Source organism: Misgurnus anguillicaudatus, chromosome 2 (assembly GCF_027580225.2).
Source record: "Misgurnus anguillicaudatus chromosome 2, ASM2758022v2, whole genome shotgun sequence".
In the NCBI taxonomy this organism is placed as follows: Eukaryota; Metazoa; Chordata; class Actinopteri; order Cypriniformes; family Cobitidae; genus Misgurnus; species Misgurnus anguillicaudatus.
In genome coordinates this window covers 21,934,884-21,952,664 of record NC_073338.2, presented here as the reverse complement: position 1 = coordinate 21,952,664, position 17,781 = coordinate 21,934,884, and the positions used below count along the sequence as shown (strand labels likewise).

The following is a 17,781-nucleotide window of genomic DNA, read 5'->3' as shown; positions in this document are numbered from 1 at the left end:
GTAACTCCTCCTTCTTCATTTCTTCGTACGTTATCGGAAACATTCACTAGAGCTGATCTGTCTTTTATAATTCTGATTAAACTAAAGACTCTTCGGAGATATAAAGGATGTAATACTACTCTATAGGTACTCCAGATTAACATCAGCAACAGCGTGTGTTACGTGAGCTTTAATATTATTAAAGAACCAATTAAAAAGAAGTATTAAGAATATTTTTCTGAAAGCACTGGTGCACTGTCACTACACACACATAAAGAAGACTAATAGGGATTAGTGAGGATGGTGTGTGTGGTGGGATTAAACTGCTGTTTTTCCTCAGTTAACACACACTCTCTGAGATTTCTCTCACTATCGTCCATCAAAGCCTATTGAGGTCTATTTTTCTGACCATGTTAGTTTCCTTCATGTACTTGAAGCCTATTGTTGCTATGCAATAGTCTACATGTAAAATTCATTTGAAATGTAAATGTAAAACTGTGTGCCAAAATGTCATAGTTGTAACTACAGAGTGTACTACATTAATGCACAGATTATGGAAAATCTTATCTATGCCGAACACCATGGCAGTGCCTTTTAGTATTATGCCATTAAATCTTTGTAGTGACAGCACTTATGTACACGGCAAAAGAGACGTTGGGTCTAAGCATGCATGCATACGCACAAATTTGTTAGTAAAATGTGCGTACGGACGTTTTAACTTACTAATCATGATTCAACAAAAACTTTCATACTAAAATTTATTCTAAATGTTTGCAAAAACGTAAGAAAAACTTAGACCACATGTACGCAATAATCATGAACAAGGAAAAATATATAAAATAGATAACACATATATATATATATATGTTATAGGGTTATTTTTCCTTGTTCATGATTATTGCGCATGTGTGGTCTAAGTTGTTCTTACGTTTTTGCAAACATTTAGAATAAATTTTAGTATGAAAGTTTTTGTTGAATCATGATTTGTAAGTTAAAACATCTTACGTACATACAAACAAATTTGTGCGTACGCATGCTTAGTGAATGAGACCCTATGTCTTCATCCCATATGTGCATAGCAATCTTCCAAGAATGTGTGAATAGCATTTTCTCAGCAATACTGATTATATTAAAACAATAAGAATATATTGGCAAATCTGTGACCGTGAAGAACAATGTGCCGGTGGGAAAATAATGCAGCACAGGATCCAGCCAATGAGCCATTACCCATTCAAAACCAGAAGGCTTATCTTACCTCCTGTCTTTTGAAGTTCTGCACACACTGCTCAAACTGTTCATCTTTTGTCTCATCTGCCTTTCCCAACTTCTGCAGAACCTGAAAGCAGAGAGGAAGTAAAGTATTAAGTGAGCATTGCAGCTTGAACTGGAGGAAAACACTGTTTTTGGAAACACGGCTATTGTATAATAAAACCAAACACGTTTTACAATGTTGTTGAGCACACCACGTAATCTTTCATATCTTATAACATACTGCAAATGTCTATCTAAAGCATGGTTTAACCAGACGATGCAACATTCACACTATTCATCCCTGAGGAAATCCTCCAACGTATGCATATGATGACGCAGAGGACAGGACTCCCTCTGGATGGTACAGAATAAAGCAAAAGCTGAGCAGGAGCGGGGGATGAGGAACGGCCATAAATTAGGCTCTCTAGTATGTTAGGTCTCTTAGCCAAAAGAGGACATCTGTCACATGACCTACCCACAATGACTAACACATAAAAATGGTTGTCATTTGTTACTCAGCTGCAGCATTTGATGACAAGAAATTAAATGAAAATTCGGGCAGTATTTACTCAACCTCACTTGTCCATTTAATACATTTAAATAGTGACTAAAACATTTAACATTAACATTCTGCTGAATATCGAATGTCTCCTGTTGACCGGGCCAAATGCATAAATGTAAAATGCAACAAAACTGCAACTACTCTTTGATTCAATAAAGCAGCTCTAGAGAACCACAATCTACATAATGACTGAATACATGCACTGAATATAATAGAAGTCTTTATGGTGTATTACAAAGGCAATGGGTGCTTTGGTTTGGCAAACAAACACATAGTGCTTTATCAACATCATTCTGGAAATTTCTATCTCTACAATCGGCACAGATGTTGTATCAGTAATATGTCCTTTCACACAGGCTACAAAACAAACAACTTCAATACAAGTGTGCCTTATGTGTTAATAACAATTAGCTTGTTTTAAAATCAACCTCGTGCACTGCAAAAAAATGTCTTGTTTTCAGTACAAATATTAAAAAATCTTAAATTAAGATGCATTTTCTTGATGAGCAAAATGACAAGTGAGAAATAAGTCTATTTTAGACAAAAAATATATACAATTTAAGTGAATTTGTGCTTAAAACAAGCAAAAACATCTGACAATGGGGTGACACTTTGGAGTTTACACTTCATTCAAGAATATTTTCTCACCTCATTGGCAGATTTTTTTTTTTTGCTTGTTTTAAGCACAAATTCACTTAAACTGTATATTTTTGTCTAAAAACTACACTTATTTTCTCATATAATTTTGCTTACAAGAAAATACATCTTGATTTAAGAAATTTTAGATATATGTACTAAAAACAAGATGTAAATACTAAATTTTTATGGTAATTTGTCATTTTAGAGCTTTATATCCCTCATTTACTTTGTGGGTGTCACATAAAAATAAAAGATAGGAAAAGGTAAGTAAATGATGACAGTAATATCAAAATTATTAGAGGATGAATGAGATATTCCTTTAAAAGACAAGTTCGGTATTTTACACTTAAAGCCCTGTTTTCAGATTGTTTATGATGAAATTGAACGGTTTTGACTGAAATTTGGACATATGATGCTGGCCCGAGAATTTTTGGTTTCTGTTGTATCACCCACAACCTCTACAATGGTTGCATAGGTGCACTGGAACAATACTTCCTAAAATGCATTAAACTTCCATTTACAAAGACGTGAAACTCACCGAGTGGTCAGGGGTGTTCACTGATATTCTCACACAAAAATCGCTGCAAAACATGCTTTCCAACAGGTGTTTTAGCATTCGTTGTAAACTTGTGGACCTATTTTTCCAAACGCCTCACACCCGTACATTCTTCCGTTGAGAGCTAGAACAATAGTTACTCCAGCCCAGTTGGTTGGTGGCGATAATCCGCCTTTGCCAATTGCAAGAATACAAACAACGTTCCCGGCGGCGGAGTGATATCGTACCTTACAGCACATCTAATACAAGTCAATGGAGTTGGACAAAAACTACGATAAAACCTGCTGGAATGCGTCTTTTGCAGCGATTTTTGTGTGAGCATATCAGTGAACACCCCTGACCACTCGGTGAGTTTCATGTCTTTGTAAACTAAAGTTTAATGCATTTTAGGAAGGATTGTTTCAGTGCACCTATGCAGCCATTGTAGAGGTGGGAGGTGATACAACAAACACCCAAAAATTCTCGAGCAGCATCATATGTCCAAATTTCAGTCAAAACCGTTCAATTTCATCATAAACAATCTGAAAACAGGGCTTTAAGTGTAAAATATCGAACTTGTCCTTTAAGGTAAATTAATTCACATAATGATACATATTATTTTACATAATCACATACATTTTCATGTAAATCAAAAAGCAAAAGCCTTTATTGACTGTTACTGTACCTCATACCACGTGTAAAAGCATGCTGCGCGAGTATGTTGCATGGGGCTAGGTCCGAAAACCACCAATGTGGTCCCCTGGGTATATCAAATAAGGTCACATATAAAGGCTTTCCTATGCTGCTGGGTGATAATGACAAGCCATCTGTTTTCCTTTGTAGCAAACTCACTCACACATGTTCATTGATACAGGCTTTGATATGGATCAATATAGGTAGTGTTATCACAATAATCCCATACAATTCACATCAGAAAATGACAAAGGCAATTGATTATAAAAGACATTGTTAAAACTTTAAAAGAAAGGTTTCTGAATGATGTTTGGTCTACTAAGAAAAATAATAAAGGCACATATAGCATTATTTGCTAAATTCATTTGAGAGTTTTACAGTATATTAGTTTCCATATAGGCTACTGGAAAAGCTCAAAAAATGATCCCACTGGGGAAATATACCTTTGCACCTAAAGAGTTCATATAAGTACCTCAGAGGTACATATTGGTACCAAATGTATACATATCTGTAGCTAAATTGTACATATTAAGACATCTTAAAGGACACTTCTGACAGCTTGGTAACATTTTTTCGACAATTTTTTTCTGACAGTGTACTGTTTATTATTTGACATTTGCTTATATTGAATTATACTGCTGTACTATAGGTATCTAAATCGACACTTGTCTGATTCTCAAAAGGGCAAATTGAACAAATCTACTGTAAGACGCAATGCCCAGCCTGGAAACACTATACAACAGAAGCAGCCAGCCTATGAAATATTAACACAACTTTGGCCTCAAAAACAGACACTACAGCATTCACTCTGTCTCATTCACATAGGTAACACGTATACTTAATGTTAACAAATCATTTTTGGAGTGTTTAGATAAACATTCAAACAAATCGATCATGCATCCATTTTATTGCGATGCTGATAAGCATATGCACAAAAAATATTTTTAAAAAACATTAAGAAACAATGCAGCATACAATTCTCTTTAAATGCTGCAACGAATACTGCATATTGTTACAACACTGCAATGCCACAGTCTCCATGTGACAGAAAGCAATAGGATTATGAGTGATCTCTGTTCATTCTGAGGTATTTTGTCCTTACAGGACTTAGATTAAAGGATCTCTTACACTCCTTATCATGTTATCTGCCCCTTGGCCGGATTCTTTCCATAGGGAGTAAACTGTATACCTGCTTATAAACGTACTAGTCTAAGGAATCATGTTGCATTAATAGATAGTGTGAGCGATCAGAGTGCACATTCCTAAATTATCTGGTTTAAAGCACTTATGAAGCCAAAATATATTTGAATATTCATGTAGGCTATGAGGAAAAAATGAAGTTTGGAATAACTATTGGTTCAAAATATGGGCATTTTCTGGGTTAATTTAACTTCGGTGGTTGGGTTTGCACATATTTTACTAACACAAAAGCACTCGAGTAGGGTTATCATCAAATGTTGACAAATATAAACATTGCAATTGTTGTGTATACACTAGATGATAACAGATATGACATATCGTATAAAAATGAGATAACATACTGAATTCTTTTGGTAAGTGGATAGCTCTATTTATATTAGAAATGATGTTTTGTACTTTCAATGTCAATACTGCTGGCCCCGAGTCTGTGAGTTAACTGTGGATATTAAAAGAAAAACAATCCTCTTACAGCAGCTCGGCTAGGGTTGGGAAAACCATTACTGCTCTGTGTTTAACAGGCACCTTTGGTTTACCAGCTGACAGACATTTCACATTCAGAAAATATACTGCGCAAGCAACTCATCATCAGTAATGCCACCATCACATCCTAATAAATACCAAGGCGTTGGCAGATATTGTCAAACATGACAATCGGGATCAAAATGCACTTCCTATTCTATTTATATCACGTTTGAAATAGGAAGACATCGTGACACGTCTCTCTACACGCAGCAGGCCTTTACTGATCTCGTGGCTACTCGGAAATCTCCCCCTGCTAGTATTCATACCGCAAAGACGAGGGCATCCCCCACTTCCCCTTCTTCTGACCTTGCAGGAAAATGACACTTTCAACCAAAACCTGAGGTAAATTATGTCAGAAATGCAAAGAAAGGCGATGCAGAGCAAAACATGTGATACTCAAATACAATGAGACAGAGAATGAATGGCAGCAGTATATATGTGTATCTTATCCTTGACACATTTTAATCTACTGATTATAAAGCGCTTTGATCGTATTCAACAGCACTTAAGACCATAAAGTAGCCTACTACAATGTCTTGCAATGCGGTTTTAAGTGGCACTAACGTTACAACTATCATGGAGCATCTTTATTACAAGCGCTTTTAAATGGCAGTGCTGGGTAAGATTGCAGTCTACCAACGAGCACCAAACAACCGACCGCATTTTTGACGCAGATGGTTGTTAAATAAAGATGGAAAGCGAAAAGGCAAAATCCGAAGAAAGAATAATGAAACAAAAATCAACATTTTAGGTTAAATCACACGCATGTATCTCATACACGGAGGATCCCCGTTGATAGCTTCTTCTAACCACCAAATTGTCTTCTAAGCATCAAATTTGTAGAAAATCTGAACATTTGTTAGATTCATACCTTTTCTTGCGCACGACTGATCCTTTTTTGGACGTTTTTGGCAAATATGCCCGTCTTTATTTCAGCCATAGTTGCTTGCGCTGAAACGAGAGAGGCGACGTTTCAGCACCTCGAGAGCAGAGGAAAGCAGAGGGGGAGGAGCGGCATTTAAAGACACAGTACACACCACTGAGCCATACACAAAATCAATGTACTTCATTTTAGTCATCAAGATGCTGCATACAAAATACTTTGGAGACTGATATAAATTGTATCCAGCATCAGGGGAGGGCAAACTTTTTTGACTCGAGGGCCACATGAAGTTTTGATAAACAGGTTGCATAGCCTACTACAGTATGTGAGCGACAAAATTTGTTTTTTTCCAAAATAACACTCAGATACTGTACACTAATAGCCAGGTGTACAAGGACATTTATCATTACTTTGCTTTTATGAACACACTTTTATATTTTAAATATCTCTACCGTCTGCATATCACTGAATACAGTCATATTTCTTAATATACAGTTCTAAAAAAAAGCATTAATATAATATTCACCATAAGGAAAAAATAACCATGGCTTTATTATTTAAGTAACCATGTTTAGCAGATTAATTTGCCACTATTATGATGGTACTGCAGCAGCAGACAGTGAATACAACCGCACTGCACACTAGCGACATCTACTTGACTGTGATTGTATTGCATCAAGTTAGTAGTTTGCACACCACTGATATAAACGCTTGGTTTATAGAAAACATTAACTGTCAGGTTAAAACTAAACTGTAATACATAGCATAGCAGAAGCATGTAGTAACTAGTAGAACGCTGCCATCTAGTGGACTGAAAACAACTTACATAGTCATGAGCTGTACTGCTCCGGATGGGTCGGATCGGATTATTTTAGTCAAAACACATGTGGATACATCATAAATGCTAATAATAGAAAACACTAATTAATAGTAAAATTAATTATACTAATACTAAACTGTAATACCCTTAAAACCAGGTGGTTTCGCAAGCCTTAATAAACGAAAAAAAATTGTTTCGCAACGAATAAAAAGTATAACGATTGGTAAGTCAATGTTACGTTGAATCGTTGTTTTTCTTTGAGTGCAACAAGTTTACGATTACAGAAAGGTTAAGCGGTTGCGTTTCGGAAAACTACATTTCCCACAATTCCTCAGTTTACAGGAAGTATGTGTGTGTAGGTGTTATGGACGGTAATTTTGATATACTTTGTAGTCGTGAGTGTTCAGGAGGCCAATAATAACAGGTAATATAAGTAACACCTATATAAACTCCTTACACGATTTACTGTTTTTATCTGGATGTGGTTACTATTTTGTTAGCACTTAGCCTTTATGCTCGATGAAATCGTAGGATGTGACAGAATGCGGAAGTGTTTCTGTTTGTTGCTTCTTCTGGCATCGCTTGTTTCAGGTAAATTTATTACATCAAAGCTTTACCATCGGTAGTAAATGTCTGTTTCTTCCCCTAACATCAGCCCGTCATGCAGACATGAAGGTTGGGCGTCTCTGCACGCGCGTCATGAGTGCAAAATATCCAAACTGGACTAATCAAAAACATGAACAAAAAAGTAAATTCTGGTTGTGATTCTGCTCTCCAGAGTCATTGCAAAAAAGCCAAAACGGATCACGGGTATGACCAGAGCTAAAATTAATTCAGTTTTTTTACCCACATAAAAAAATGAAAGTAAAAACTGTAGTACAGTATTTACTATAGTAAACTCCAGTAAAACACCTAGATGCTATAGTGTTTTAAACCTTAGTAAATATTAAAGTATAATAGAGTATTTACTACTGTTAATTAATACTAATATACTGTAAATGTGTAGTATACATGAAGTGTAGTAATATAGTACTAAAGTTTACTATACTAAAACTTACAGTTTTAAATGTAAGTACACATTGTATGTGTGTGCATGTTATTTTATTTTGTTTAACATGGTTGGTGTCCTCTGTTAGATCTTCTTGGGGCACACAAGGTCAGAATGTCGACGTAAAGGACCAGGCAGCTAAAAAAGATGACAGGAGCTCTGAGCTCAACCTCACTATGCATGGATGTAATGTTGACAATGAGCCATCACAGCAACATCTGATGAGCACATCAGCTGATGAAGATGATAAGAGGTATTCTTGTCAACCTCTATGTTTTATTTACCATTAAAGGGAAACATGCTCATTTTCCAGCTCCCCTAGTGTTCAACATTTGATTGTTACCATTTTGGAATCCATTCAGCTGATCTCCGGGTCTGGCGCTAGCACTTTTAGCATAGCTTAGCACAATCCATTGAATCTGATTAGACCATTAGCATCGTGCTCAAAAATAACTGAAGAGTTTCGATATTTTTCCTATTTAAAACTTGACTCTTCTGTAGTTACATCGTGTTCTAAGACCGACGGAAAGGAGGCGCAATGATATTACGCAGTGCTGGAAAATAGTCCCCTGCTATTGATAGTTACCAAGGGGACTACTTTCAGGCGCTGTGTAACATCATTGCGCCTTCTGCAGCCATGTTACGACAGCAAAGTTTTTGATTATTACGCCAGAATGAGAGTATAGTTCCTAGCCATATCGGCCTAGAAAATCGCAACTTTTAATTTTCTGTCGGTCTTAGTACACGATGTAACTACCGAAGAGTCAAGTTTTAAATAGGAAAAATATCCAAACTCTTTGGTTATTTTTGAGCGCGATGCTAATAGTATAATCAGATTCAATGGATTGTGCTAAGCAATGCTAAAAGTGGTAGCGCCAGACCCGGAGATCAGCTGAATGGATTCCAAAATGATAAAAATCAAATGTTTAACTCTAGGAGAGCTGGAAAATTAGCATATTTTCAAAAAAAGTGGAGTGTCCCTTTAAGACAAATATAATAGTCACACAGAACAATGCTACAGCAGTGTAACTTTTTCACATCAGCTCTGTCTCATTTGTTTAGTGAGTTTCACATAACCAATGTCTAATTATTTTGCAGTGAATTTGACCTGTACAGAGGAGAAGAGGAATTAGAACAGGAACTGAAGGAGAAGCACCTACCAAAGTCAGGTTGTGCTGTGTTTTATGGGAAACGCAATATACAATAATGTTGGAGAGAGGTGTCTTCCTTGATGTATCACTAAGTTGCTTTGTCTGTTATGTGATTGTTGTCTTTAGTCTCCTCTGTAGCTGTTAGTGATAGCCAGAGTAGTGTGTCACCTCCCATTGATCTTCAAACTTACAGCGAGAGAGAGTGGAAAGGCAACACCTCAAAAAGTCGACTTATACGAATGGTGAACATCTAAGGATGCGTTTCTCTCACACACTATCTGATTTTGTTTAATTTGTAAAAAATATATAAAAATAAAGCCCTGTGTCTTTTTTTAGGGATATGATGCTATAGCCGATAAGTTCAATCTATGCACCGTAAGAGGTGATAACTACTGTGCATTGAGGGCAACGCTCTTCCAGGTGCTCAGCCAGTCTAAGCAACTTCCTGTCTGCTTACAAGAACCGGACATAACTGAGGTAATTAAGGGGTGCTTATATTATTGCAGGCTCATTTGGTGAGCCTTTATTTCAGATGGTTATATTTTAATTATTTTAATAATGTGGTACTCATTGTCATGGATCACAAAATGTTACATTAAGGGTGCACCGATATATAGGCCGATGATGCTTGCTATGCTTCTCAATGAATTATGGTGAAATGACGCTATATCCAAACGCCAGAGGGTGCTCTCGTGCAGAAACTCAATATGCGCTGTAAACGAAGAACGAATGTATATATTTATATTTCTGTTCTTTACACCTTTTCAGGTATTTTCATGATAATAAAGAATATGTAATGACTACGTTTGATGAGTGTTGCTTTTTTAAATGCATGTTATAAACGACTCAAACTAATAGTGGTTTCAGATCAATAAGGACTTACTGATCAAAAGCCGTAGTACATGAAATGAATGTGCAATTCAGAATAGTTATCGGACGGCCACGTATTATTAGTGTATATTGGCATTTATCGGTGCACCCCTATGTTACATGCCAAAACAATGTAATGTTTTCTGTATTAATTGTCTTATATAGCTAACTTATATGGACATGTAATGTTATTATAAAAGTTGGGTGCATTATTAATGTTCTTTGTCGTAGTGGCCAATCCAACTGGAGTCTGATGTGGATTTAATTGGGGAATGGCAATTTCCATTAGAAAGCAAGAAGAACAAAATGGAGCTATTGCAACATTGTTTGGATCTGCTACAGAAAAGGGTAACTTGTTTTATTGTGTATATAAGAGGGCAGTCAAGATATTTTGAGGAATGTTCGTAACCTATCGTGAGCCCCATTCACTTCCATAGTACTCTTTTTTTCCTACTATGGAAAGTGAATGGGGCTCACGGACGGTGACAGAATTTTCGTTTTTTGGTGAACTACCCCTTTAAAACCCTAAATTACAGGGCTGTCACAATGATTAAATAATCGTCTCATCGTGATTGTTTGACCTAGTCGTGATGATTTCAGATCACCGCAATGATTGCACATCTCTCTAAAAAACACAAGGGGGAGCTGCAGCGCCTGTATAGACGAGACAGTATCAGATGGCGCTTCTTAACTAACAGTGTAATGTGATACATTGCATAACCATTCAGTACAGTGGAAAAACAGCATTTAAAGAAATGCTGCAAAACTTTGATAAGCAAAATGAACTGCCAAGTAAAACATACATTTCCAAAACAGCAATTCCAAAGTGAAGGATGCTATTCTTTAGGAAGAAATTGAGCACCCACTACAGACATGTGGTCCTAAAACTAATATGACCTTAGTATGATTGGCTACCTGTTCAAGGCCTGATCTGGAATAGTCAGTTTATTTTTATTTTAAGTTTTTTTCAGTTACTTTTCAGACACTTTATTGTGTTTATTTCTTATGAAGAATGTTCAGTTTTTGAAAGATATATTAATTAATTAAATAATTACTTGTAAGGTAAACCTTGCAAATTTATTTAAATATATTTAATTTAAATAATTACAACTTGTAACATTTTTTAATCCTCATAAAAACAGTTAATCACCATAATCATCACAATTTATTAGACAATTAACCTTAATCCAAATTTCATAATCGTGACAGCCCTACTAAATAATGAAAACGGTTTCATTTTAGCATCTTTAAAATGACCACTCTTTGTCTAGAATTGGTATTTTTGTACTCTTTATCAAGCATCTTCTTGAGGTCTCACTTACCATGAGATGCTTTTAAAATGGTATTGAAGGAATTCACATCTATGCTGGCTGATTTGTTTCTATTATTTGGTCCAAGTCAAGACGTACAAGTCATACATTTCAAAATTATCGTTTTTTTATATACATTTTTTTTAGTCATTGGAGGAAATATTAATTTCTTATGAAAGAAATTAGAATTATATTTTAATATGAACATAATTAATTTCTTATTTCATCTAATATTGTCTCTAGTGGCAGGAGGCTGTCCAGTGTAAAAGTCCCCAGGAGAGGGAACGCTTTTGCCAGCAGATGTTTAAAGGTCACGATGAGGAATATGAGCTTCTGGAAGCTCTGAAGTTTTTGATGCTGAGGACTGCCATTCAGCTGCATTCAGATATGATGAAGGGCTCTGATGTACCCGAATTCTGCTGGCTTCTCTTTGCTCGTGACTCTTCCAAAGGCCCCAAATCTCTCCTCACCAACCACGTCAGACACGTAGGCTTCAGTGGTGGGCTGGAACAGGTTGGAACGCTGCTGTTAATGTTAAAGTCTGTAAAAAATATGCTTTATTTGGTTTTGGTTTAAATTCTTGAAGCATGTTACGCATCACTGAACAAACCTTTTTTGATCATTTTTAGGTGGAGATGTGCCTTTTAGGTCATTCCCTACAACACACGATTGAAGTTTATCGGCTGTACAAATATGACACGGAGGAGTTCATCACATACTACCCCAATGACCACAGGGAGGAATGGCCTGCTCTGTGCTTGCTTACGGAGGATGACAGACACTACAATGCACTTGTGCCCAAAAGGTCTTCCAGATTTGATGAGCATGGTAGGCCGATGTGGAAACAACCTTCAGACGGACAATCAGTCAAAACCACACTGCTGTAAAGACAGATCTCAGGAGTTCCAATCCCCATGTTGTTTTAATTTTAGTTTTAAAGAGTTATTTATAAATATTATGTTAGGTAGGCTCTGCTCATGTTCTGTATTTTCAAATCGAAGGCTGAAATTAAACATTTCTATAAAAAAATGTGCAATTGTTTTATCTGGCTGGCATGGAAGAAAGAATAACAAAGTAATAAATACTTTGCATATTATAGTTAAAGTGTGACTTTCTTTAAGATCTTTATTACTGTCAAGTGCAGTTTACACAGGATGGACAGAAAATTAGAAACAGACGTACCTTCATAGTTATATACATTATATTATGTGGCTGAAACTAACTCACATTGACTGTTCACTGAACTTTTTCTGGAATGTAAACTTGTTCAAACCTGTTCAGTGCTGTTCAAAAATGTGCAACATGAACCACATTATAACACCTTATGGTTTGCATACATTATATTATGACTCAGAAATGCATGAATGCTGCTTTAATCTCAGATATAGTGATACAATGCGTGCCTGCGTGTCGGATCGGGTTCTCTTCACAAATATATAAAACTTACACATTTGAACTTGCATGCTCGTCTTGTAAGTTCATGTTTAAAAATAAACATGTGAGCAAAACAGATCATTAAATGATCGATAAAAATTAACTATGAGGGAATTTTTACAACGATGTAAAAAATGATGGAGATTAAAAGTCTTAACGCAACGTTGTGGTTGTGTGCGCGTGTGAGTCAGTGGGCGAGTATGTGAATGATAACCTTGATTAGTTAATTACTGATAATAAAGCCATATTATACTAAAATTCACAGATTCATAGTACATTTTTTCATGCTTTAACAGTTGACTTCAACAGTAACATTTTCAGCAGTTTAGCTAAGCAATACTGATAAATGGCTATTTTAGTCCTGCAGTAAAATTTTGAGCCCCCCCCTCCCATTTTTTGTGGGTGGGTAAACTTTCCCTTAAAATTAAATGTGGTGAAATGTTTGAGTGCTCTGCAGCGCCACCTGTTGGAGAACACAGGTTTTATGCCCCATTTCATATTTGATTGTGACCAAATGAGCTAATAATTATACATCATCTAATAAATGTACATTTTTCACATTTTTGCACATTGTTAATACTGATATTTTACGTCATTTAAGCGTAAATTGTGTAAGATGGAGCAGAGGCGGCCATATAATATTACATTTTTGTTTGTTCAGACGTCACTTGCTTTTTTTTATAACCAACCATAAATACCTCATTGTTTTACAGTTGTGTTTTTCGTGTAGCGGAGATTTCTTTCTGGTGACGTAAAGAAAGAGGCGTGGCCAGTATGCACCAAACGTCCCCCACGTGGTGTTAAGGAAGGATGATTTAAGTACAGTTAACCGAGTGGTCATCATAATTTCCAGCAGAATAACGGCGAGGCCTCCGGTCCCTCGTATCTGACTCAGCCGCTAGTAATTCACGTACGCGACCGATCATACGCGTTTCTCTTCCTCGCCACCACTGATGGGTAAACAATGGAGAAGCCGTCAGCAGAAATTTCTGGCGCCCCTATGTTCCCATGCACGGGATCATTGTTTATGATGCTGTTGTTGTGTAGGAGGGCAGGGACGGACCTGATCTCGGCGGATTTCTGTTAAAAAGCGCTCACAACACGACAGGCTGTGACCGGCCTCGCATCCCTTTCGCTCCGCGCAGCAGCAGCTGATGGTGCTGCTCTCCTCCCGAAGAAAACATGGTGAAATTCCCGACGCTCACGCACTACTGGCCTCTCATCCGATTCCTGGTGCCTCTGGCTATCACCAACATAGCCATCGACCTCGGCGAACAGGCAAGTGTAAAATACACATTTGTATAAAGTACACATATGTATAAAATACAGAGATGTGCGTGTTGTTGCGACGTACTTTGCGTATCGGAGATTTGAACGATGAAGCAATGGCTTCCTTATATCTGTCACCTTTCAGTGTGTTCATTGATCTTAAGCTTTACTTAAATTAAATCAAATAATCATCTATATATACAGTTTTCTGAGGGAATTATTTTGGGATGTCACGGTGGATTTTGTAAACAGGGCATCACAAACAACACGAGCCGATCAGCTGTGTGTTCATACTGCTGTAGCTACAATAATGTGTTACACTGACTGAACAATGTAAACGCAATATGATAGAGATGAATGTGCGCTTAGATGGGATATCACCTCTGTGTGAACTGGCCTTGTTTTTGTCAACCATTAACTAATGAAGGTTGGTTTAATAGTTTTATCTCGGTCAAAAAGCGTCTAATAGGCTATTGCTTTCGTTTATAACCACAAAAGCCTTTGGATAACTGCAGGTTTTATTAATGTAATTCAAAACTAATTTTTCTTAGGTGGTCATGCGTTTGTGCTTTCTGACACGCTTGTGTTTCACTCTATGTAATTTTACGTAATGAAACATTACTGGACTTTAATGCTATGAGCCTTTGCCTGCCATTATTTTAATGGCCCAATGGAAAATTACAAATTGCATACTAGATAAGATAAATTCTTATCAAATATAGTATTATTGTCATATTTGTTATGTATCATTGTCATACATAACAATATTGGGACTGTTATGGCAGTGATTCTCAAACTTTTTCAGTGTTTGGCCCCCCTTGTGTACGGTGCATCCTTTCGTGCCCCCTTCAAAGAATTTATGACATAAAACATTACAAACATATTAAATTATACAATGTAGTTTTGTTGGTCAGTAGCCTTATTTTTCTAAGGATTAAATACACAGAATTTATGATAAAATAATGTATTTTATAAAATGTGATTAAACTGGGGCCCCCCTTGCACCGTCTCAGGGCCCCTAAGGGGGCCATGGCTCCCAGTTTGAGAATAACTATCTTGTGGCCCCACTTTGCATTAGTTGTCTATAATTACTATATGGGTAGGAAAATGTACAGTGTAACTATTGTGTACACACGTGAAACCCACTCCTAAACCTACCCTGGGTTAACTTTTTGATATTGAGATTTATACATCATCTGAAAAATTTAAATAAATAAGCTTTCCATTGATGTATGGTTTGTTGGGATAGGACATTATATTTGGCTGAGATACATTTAAAATCTGAGGGTGCAAGAAAAATTAAAATATTATGAAAATCACCTTTAAAAGTGTCCAAATGAAGCCTTTAGAAACTGCATCCACTTCAAAAAACCTAAGTTTTGAGATATTTACATTTAGGAAATGTACAAAATATCTTAACCCTTAACTGACACATCCCTTTTGGGGTGGGGGGTGGTGAAAAGGTGATGTACACATTCAAATTAATATAACTTTTAATTTGGTCTAGAAGCCTAATTTTGGTCTTGTTTTAAAGAAGACACTTTAACGTTTTTTACCAAAGGGTCTAGAGATGAAAATATAATTTTTTCAGCAGTTTACATTTATTTGTAATGAATAAAAAATGCAATATATAATTTTTTATATATAAAAAATTAATCAAAAAAAAGTGTTGGTTTGTTGCATACTGTTGTCACAAATGAATAAATTACAGTTACTGCGTTATTATTACTGCTAAAAGGTTGTGAAATATGAAAAAAAAACATTCTTAGACCTTTCCAATAATATATTTTTTGTCATTGTAGATTAAAATTTACATGAAAAATATTGAAGTAAACTTAGGTGTCCCGCTCACAGGACAACGGCAGTTAATGGGTTAATGGAACATGATCTTAATATCCTAATGATTTTTGGCATAATTGCTAATTTTGACCCATACAATATATTGTTGGCTATTGCTGTCAGAAATAAAGGTACAAAACTGTACCTTTTCTGTCACTGGGGCTGTACCCTAAGTTTCCGTTTGGTGTCTTAACAGAATACAATTTTGGGTAGAATACTGTACCTTAAGGACCTACATTGTTAGAAAAAAATCTAAATATGTACCCTAGCTGTCAGTGGGGCAGCACCTTTTTAAAAAGGTATAATTGTATGGACCATTAGGAACAGATATGAAAATATTTAGTACCAATATGTACCTTTGAGATACTAATATGTATTTTTGAGGTGCTAATAAGCTCTCTTTGGTCCCAGACTCCCAGTACCTCTGAGGTACTAAAATGAAATCCTTGCAAAGCTGTACTTTTTGAAAGGGTACAGCCCCAGTGACAGAAAAGGTAAAGCTTTATTTCTGACAGTGAGACTGGTTTTGTGGTCTAGGGTCACATTATGTGCAAAAATGTATAAAATACTTTATTCTTATTTAGGTGTGCAGTATGTAAACACACCCAATATAAAGTGTGAGTAATTATGTTTCTGTTTTCTTCATCAAGTACACTAAAGAATTCATTCTCGTTTTATTTTCTTTTTATGAAATGTACGCCAGAAAGTCTTTTAATTTCAGTTTGTCTTTGCCAGATACAAATTCATCTGTATCAAACTATAATAGTTCAACTGCCCACAGTAACAGACCGTTATTATCTCACTGCACATTGTTGTAAGGCGTTGAGCAAAGAATTGGCAGACAGAGAGGCAGATAAGAACATTCTCACGAAGTTCACTTTCTCACATACACTTCTTGCTGCTTTCAACGAATTGTCTGCAGGTGCAAATGAAGGAAGAAACTATTTAGCAGGAAATGTATTAGAGAGTAAATACAATGTTTGCACCCTTGGGAAATATGAGCAATGAAGAAGTAAAAAATTATGTATTGATTTAAATTTTAGTGTTTTGTTTGAAGAATTATTATTTGATTTGTTCAAAAAACTAATCTCCGGGTCAAACAATTGGAAATAAAGTATTTGTTAAATATGTGTATTGCACAATACTTCACACCCTTTTATACAACACTTTGGACTTTGTTTTATCTGCTCGGAGTGTTTGAATAATATCGAATGATTTGTTAGACTCACTGATGCCATGTATCCTACAAGACAACGTGATCTCATGAGAATACATGTGTTTTACATAAAGTGTGGTTGTATCACACACTGAAACTTATAATATTGATGTGTTGACAGGACAAATACATTAATTATTTACATATTAACAGCTTTACAGATGTACAGACTACATTAATTATTAAAATAGTGTTAAAATAGCAAATAGGCACTGACATTTCTTAATCATATTAATGGCATGTTTTAGATGTATTTTTTACTTTATTTATTTAAGACAGTTTACTTATAAACATTTCATTAGGTAAATGACTTTCAGAGAATTACATAATAGTAAACAAGACTACACTTTAAAACTTTAAAATGGTTCTCCCTGGCTGCGTCCGAAACCGCATACTCACTGAGTAGGTACTTAATTTCAATGAGTACCTACTTAACGAGCGCTAAGACTGTACGTACTTTCACGTTAGTATGGATGTCATCTGCCATGTTGACGTTATCGTGTGACCTATAGTGTAGTAGCCTTCAGGAGGATGACTTCTTCGTATGATTTTTGGAATCG

At 36.0% G+C, this 17,781-nt stretch overlaps 3 protein-coding genes across 14 annotated transcripts in view; 2 read left to right on the top strand and 1 right to left on the bottom strand.

Moving 5' to 3' along the window:
* amph (amphiphysin) overlaps nt 1-6,392 on the bottom strand; it is a 39,711-nt gene extending 33,319 nt beyond the window's left edge. For all 9 annotated transcript variants that reach the window (XM_073874589.1, XM_073874615.1, XM_073874601.1 and 6 more), the window contains exons 1-2: nt 6,253-6,392; nt 1,235-1,315 (exon numbers count right to left, since the gene is read on the bottom strand). In XM_073874589.1, the coding sequence (XP_073730690.1) occupies nt 1,235-1,315; nt 6,253-6,321 (150 nt within the window). In that variant the 5' untranslated portion in view covers nt 6,322-6,392. The remainder of the gene's footprint in view (nt 1-1,234; nt 1,316-6,252) is intronic.
* A 957-nt stretch (nt 6,393-7,349) lies between these two features.
* Nucleotides 7,350-12,556, top strand: otulinb (OTU deubiquitinase with linear linkage specificity b). Of its 4 annotated transcripts, none has more exons than XM_055201899.2 (9): nt 7,350-7,508; nt 7,740-7,894; nt 8,221-8,385; nt 9,231-9,301; nt 9,410-9,525; nt 9,620-9,760; nt 10,385-10,501; nt 11,707-11,976; nt 12,093-12,554. In XM_055201899.2, the coding sequence occupies exons 2-9, from the start codon at nt 7,821-7,823 to the stop codon at nt 12,348-12,350; spliced, it is 1,212 nt and encodes a 403-aa protein (XP_055057874.2). In that variant the 5' UTR covers nt 7,350-7,508; nt 7,740-7,820; the 3' UTR covers nt 12,351-12,554. The 4 variants fall into 4 exon arrangements, with proteins under 4 accessions (XP_055057874.2, XP_055057875.2, XP_055057877.2 ...); XM_055201900.2 differs by having other exon boundaries at nt 9,422-9,525; nt 12,093-12,553; XM_055201902.2 differs by lacking the exon at nt 7,740-7,894 and having other exon boundaries at nt 7,368-7,508; nt 12,093-12,556.
* A 1,181-nt stretch (nt 12,557-13,737) lies between these two features.
* Nucleotides 13,738-17,781, top strand: part of ankhb (ANKH inorganic pyrophosphate transport regulator b) — a 44,917-nt gene continuing 40,873 nt past the window's right edge. Inside the window, exon 1 of the mRNA XM_055201898.2 lies at nt 13,738-14,175. Within this exon, the coding sequence (XP_055057873.1) occupies nt 14,080-14,175 (96 nt within the window). The 5' untranslated portion in view covers nt 13,738-14,079. The remainder of the gene's footprint in view (nt 14,176-17,781) is intronic.

Excerpts from the sequence above, each read along its gene's own strand:
- otulinb (XM_055201899.2), top strand. The coding sequence starts at position 7,821 with ATGAACAAAAAAGTAAATTCTGGTTGTGATTCTGCTCTCCAGAGTCAT. Across the intron at positions 10,502-11,706 it reads TGGATCTGCTACAGAAAAGG|TGGCAGGAGGCTGTCCAGTG; the intron begins GTAACTTGTTTT and ends TATTGTCTCTAG. Across the intron at positions 11,977-12,092 it reads TCAGTGGTGGGCTGGAACAG|GTGGAGATGTGCCTTTTAGG; the intron begins GTTGGAACGCTG and ends GATCATTTTTAG.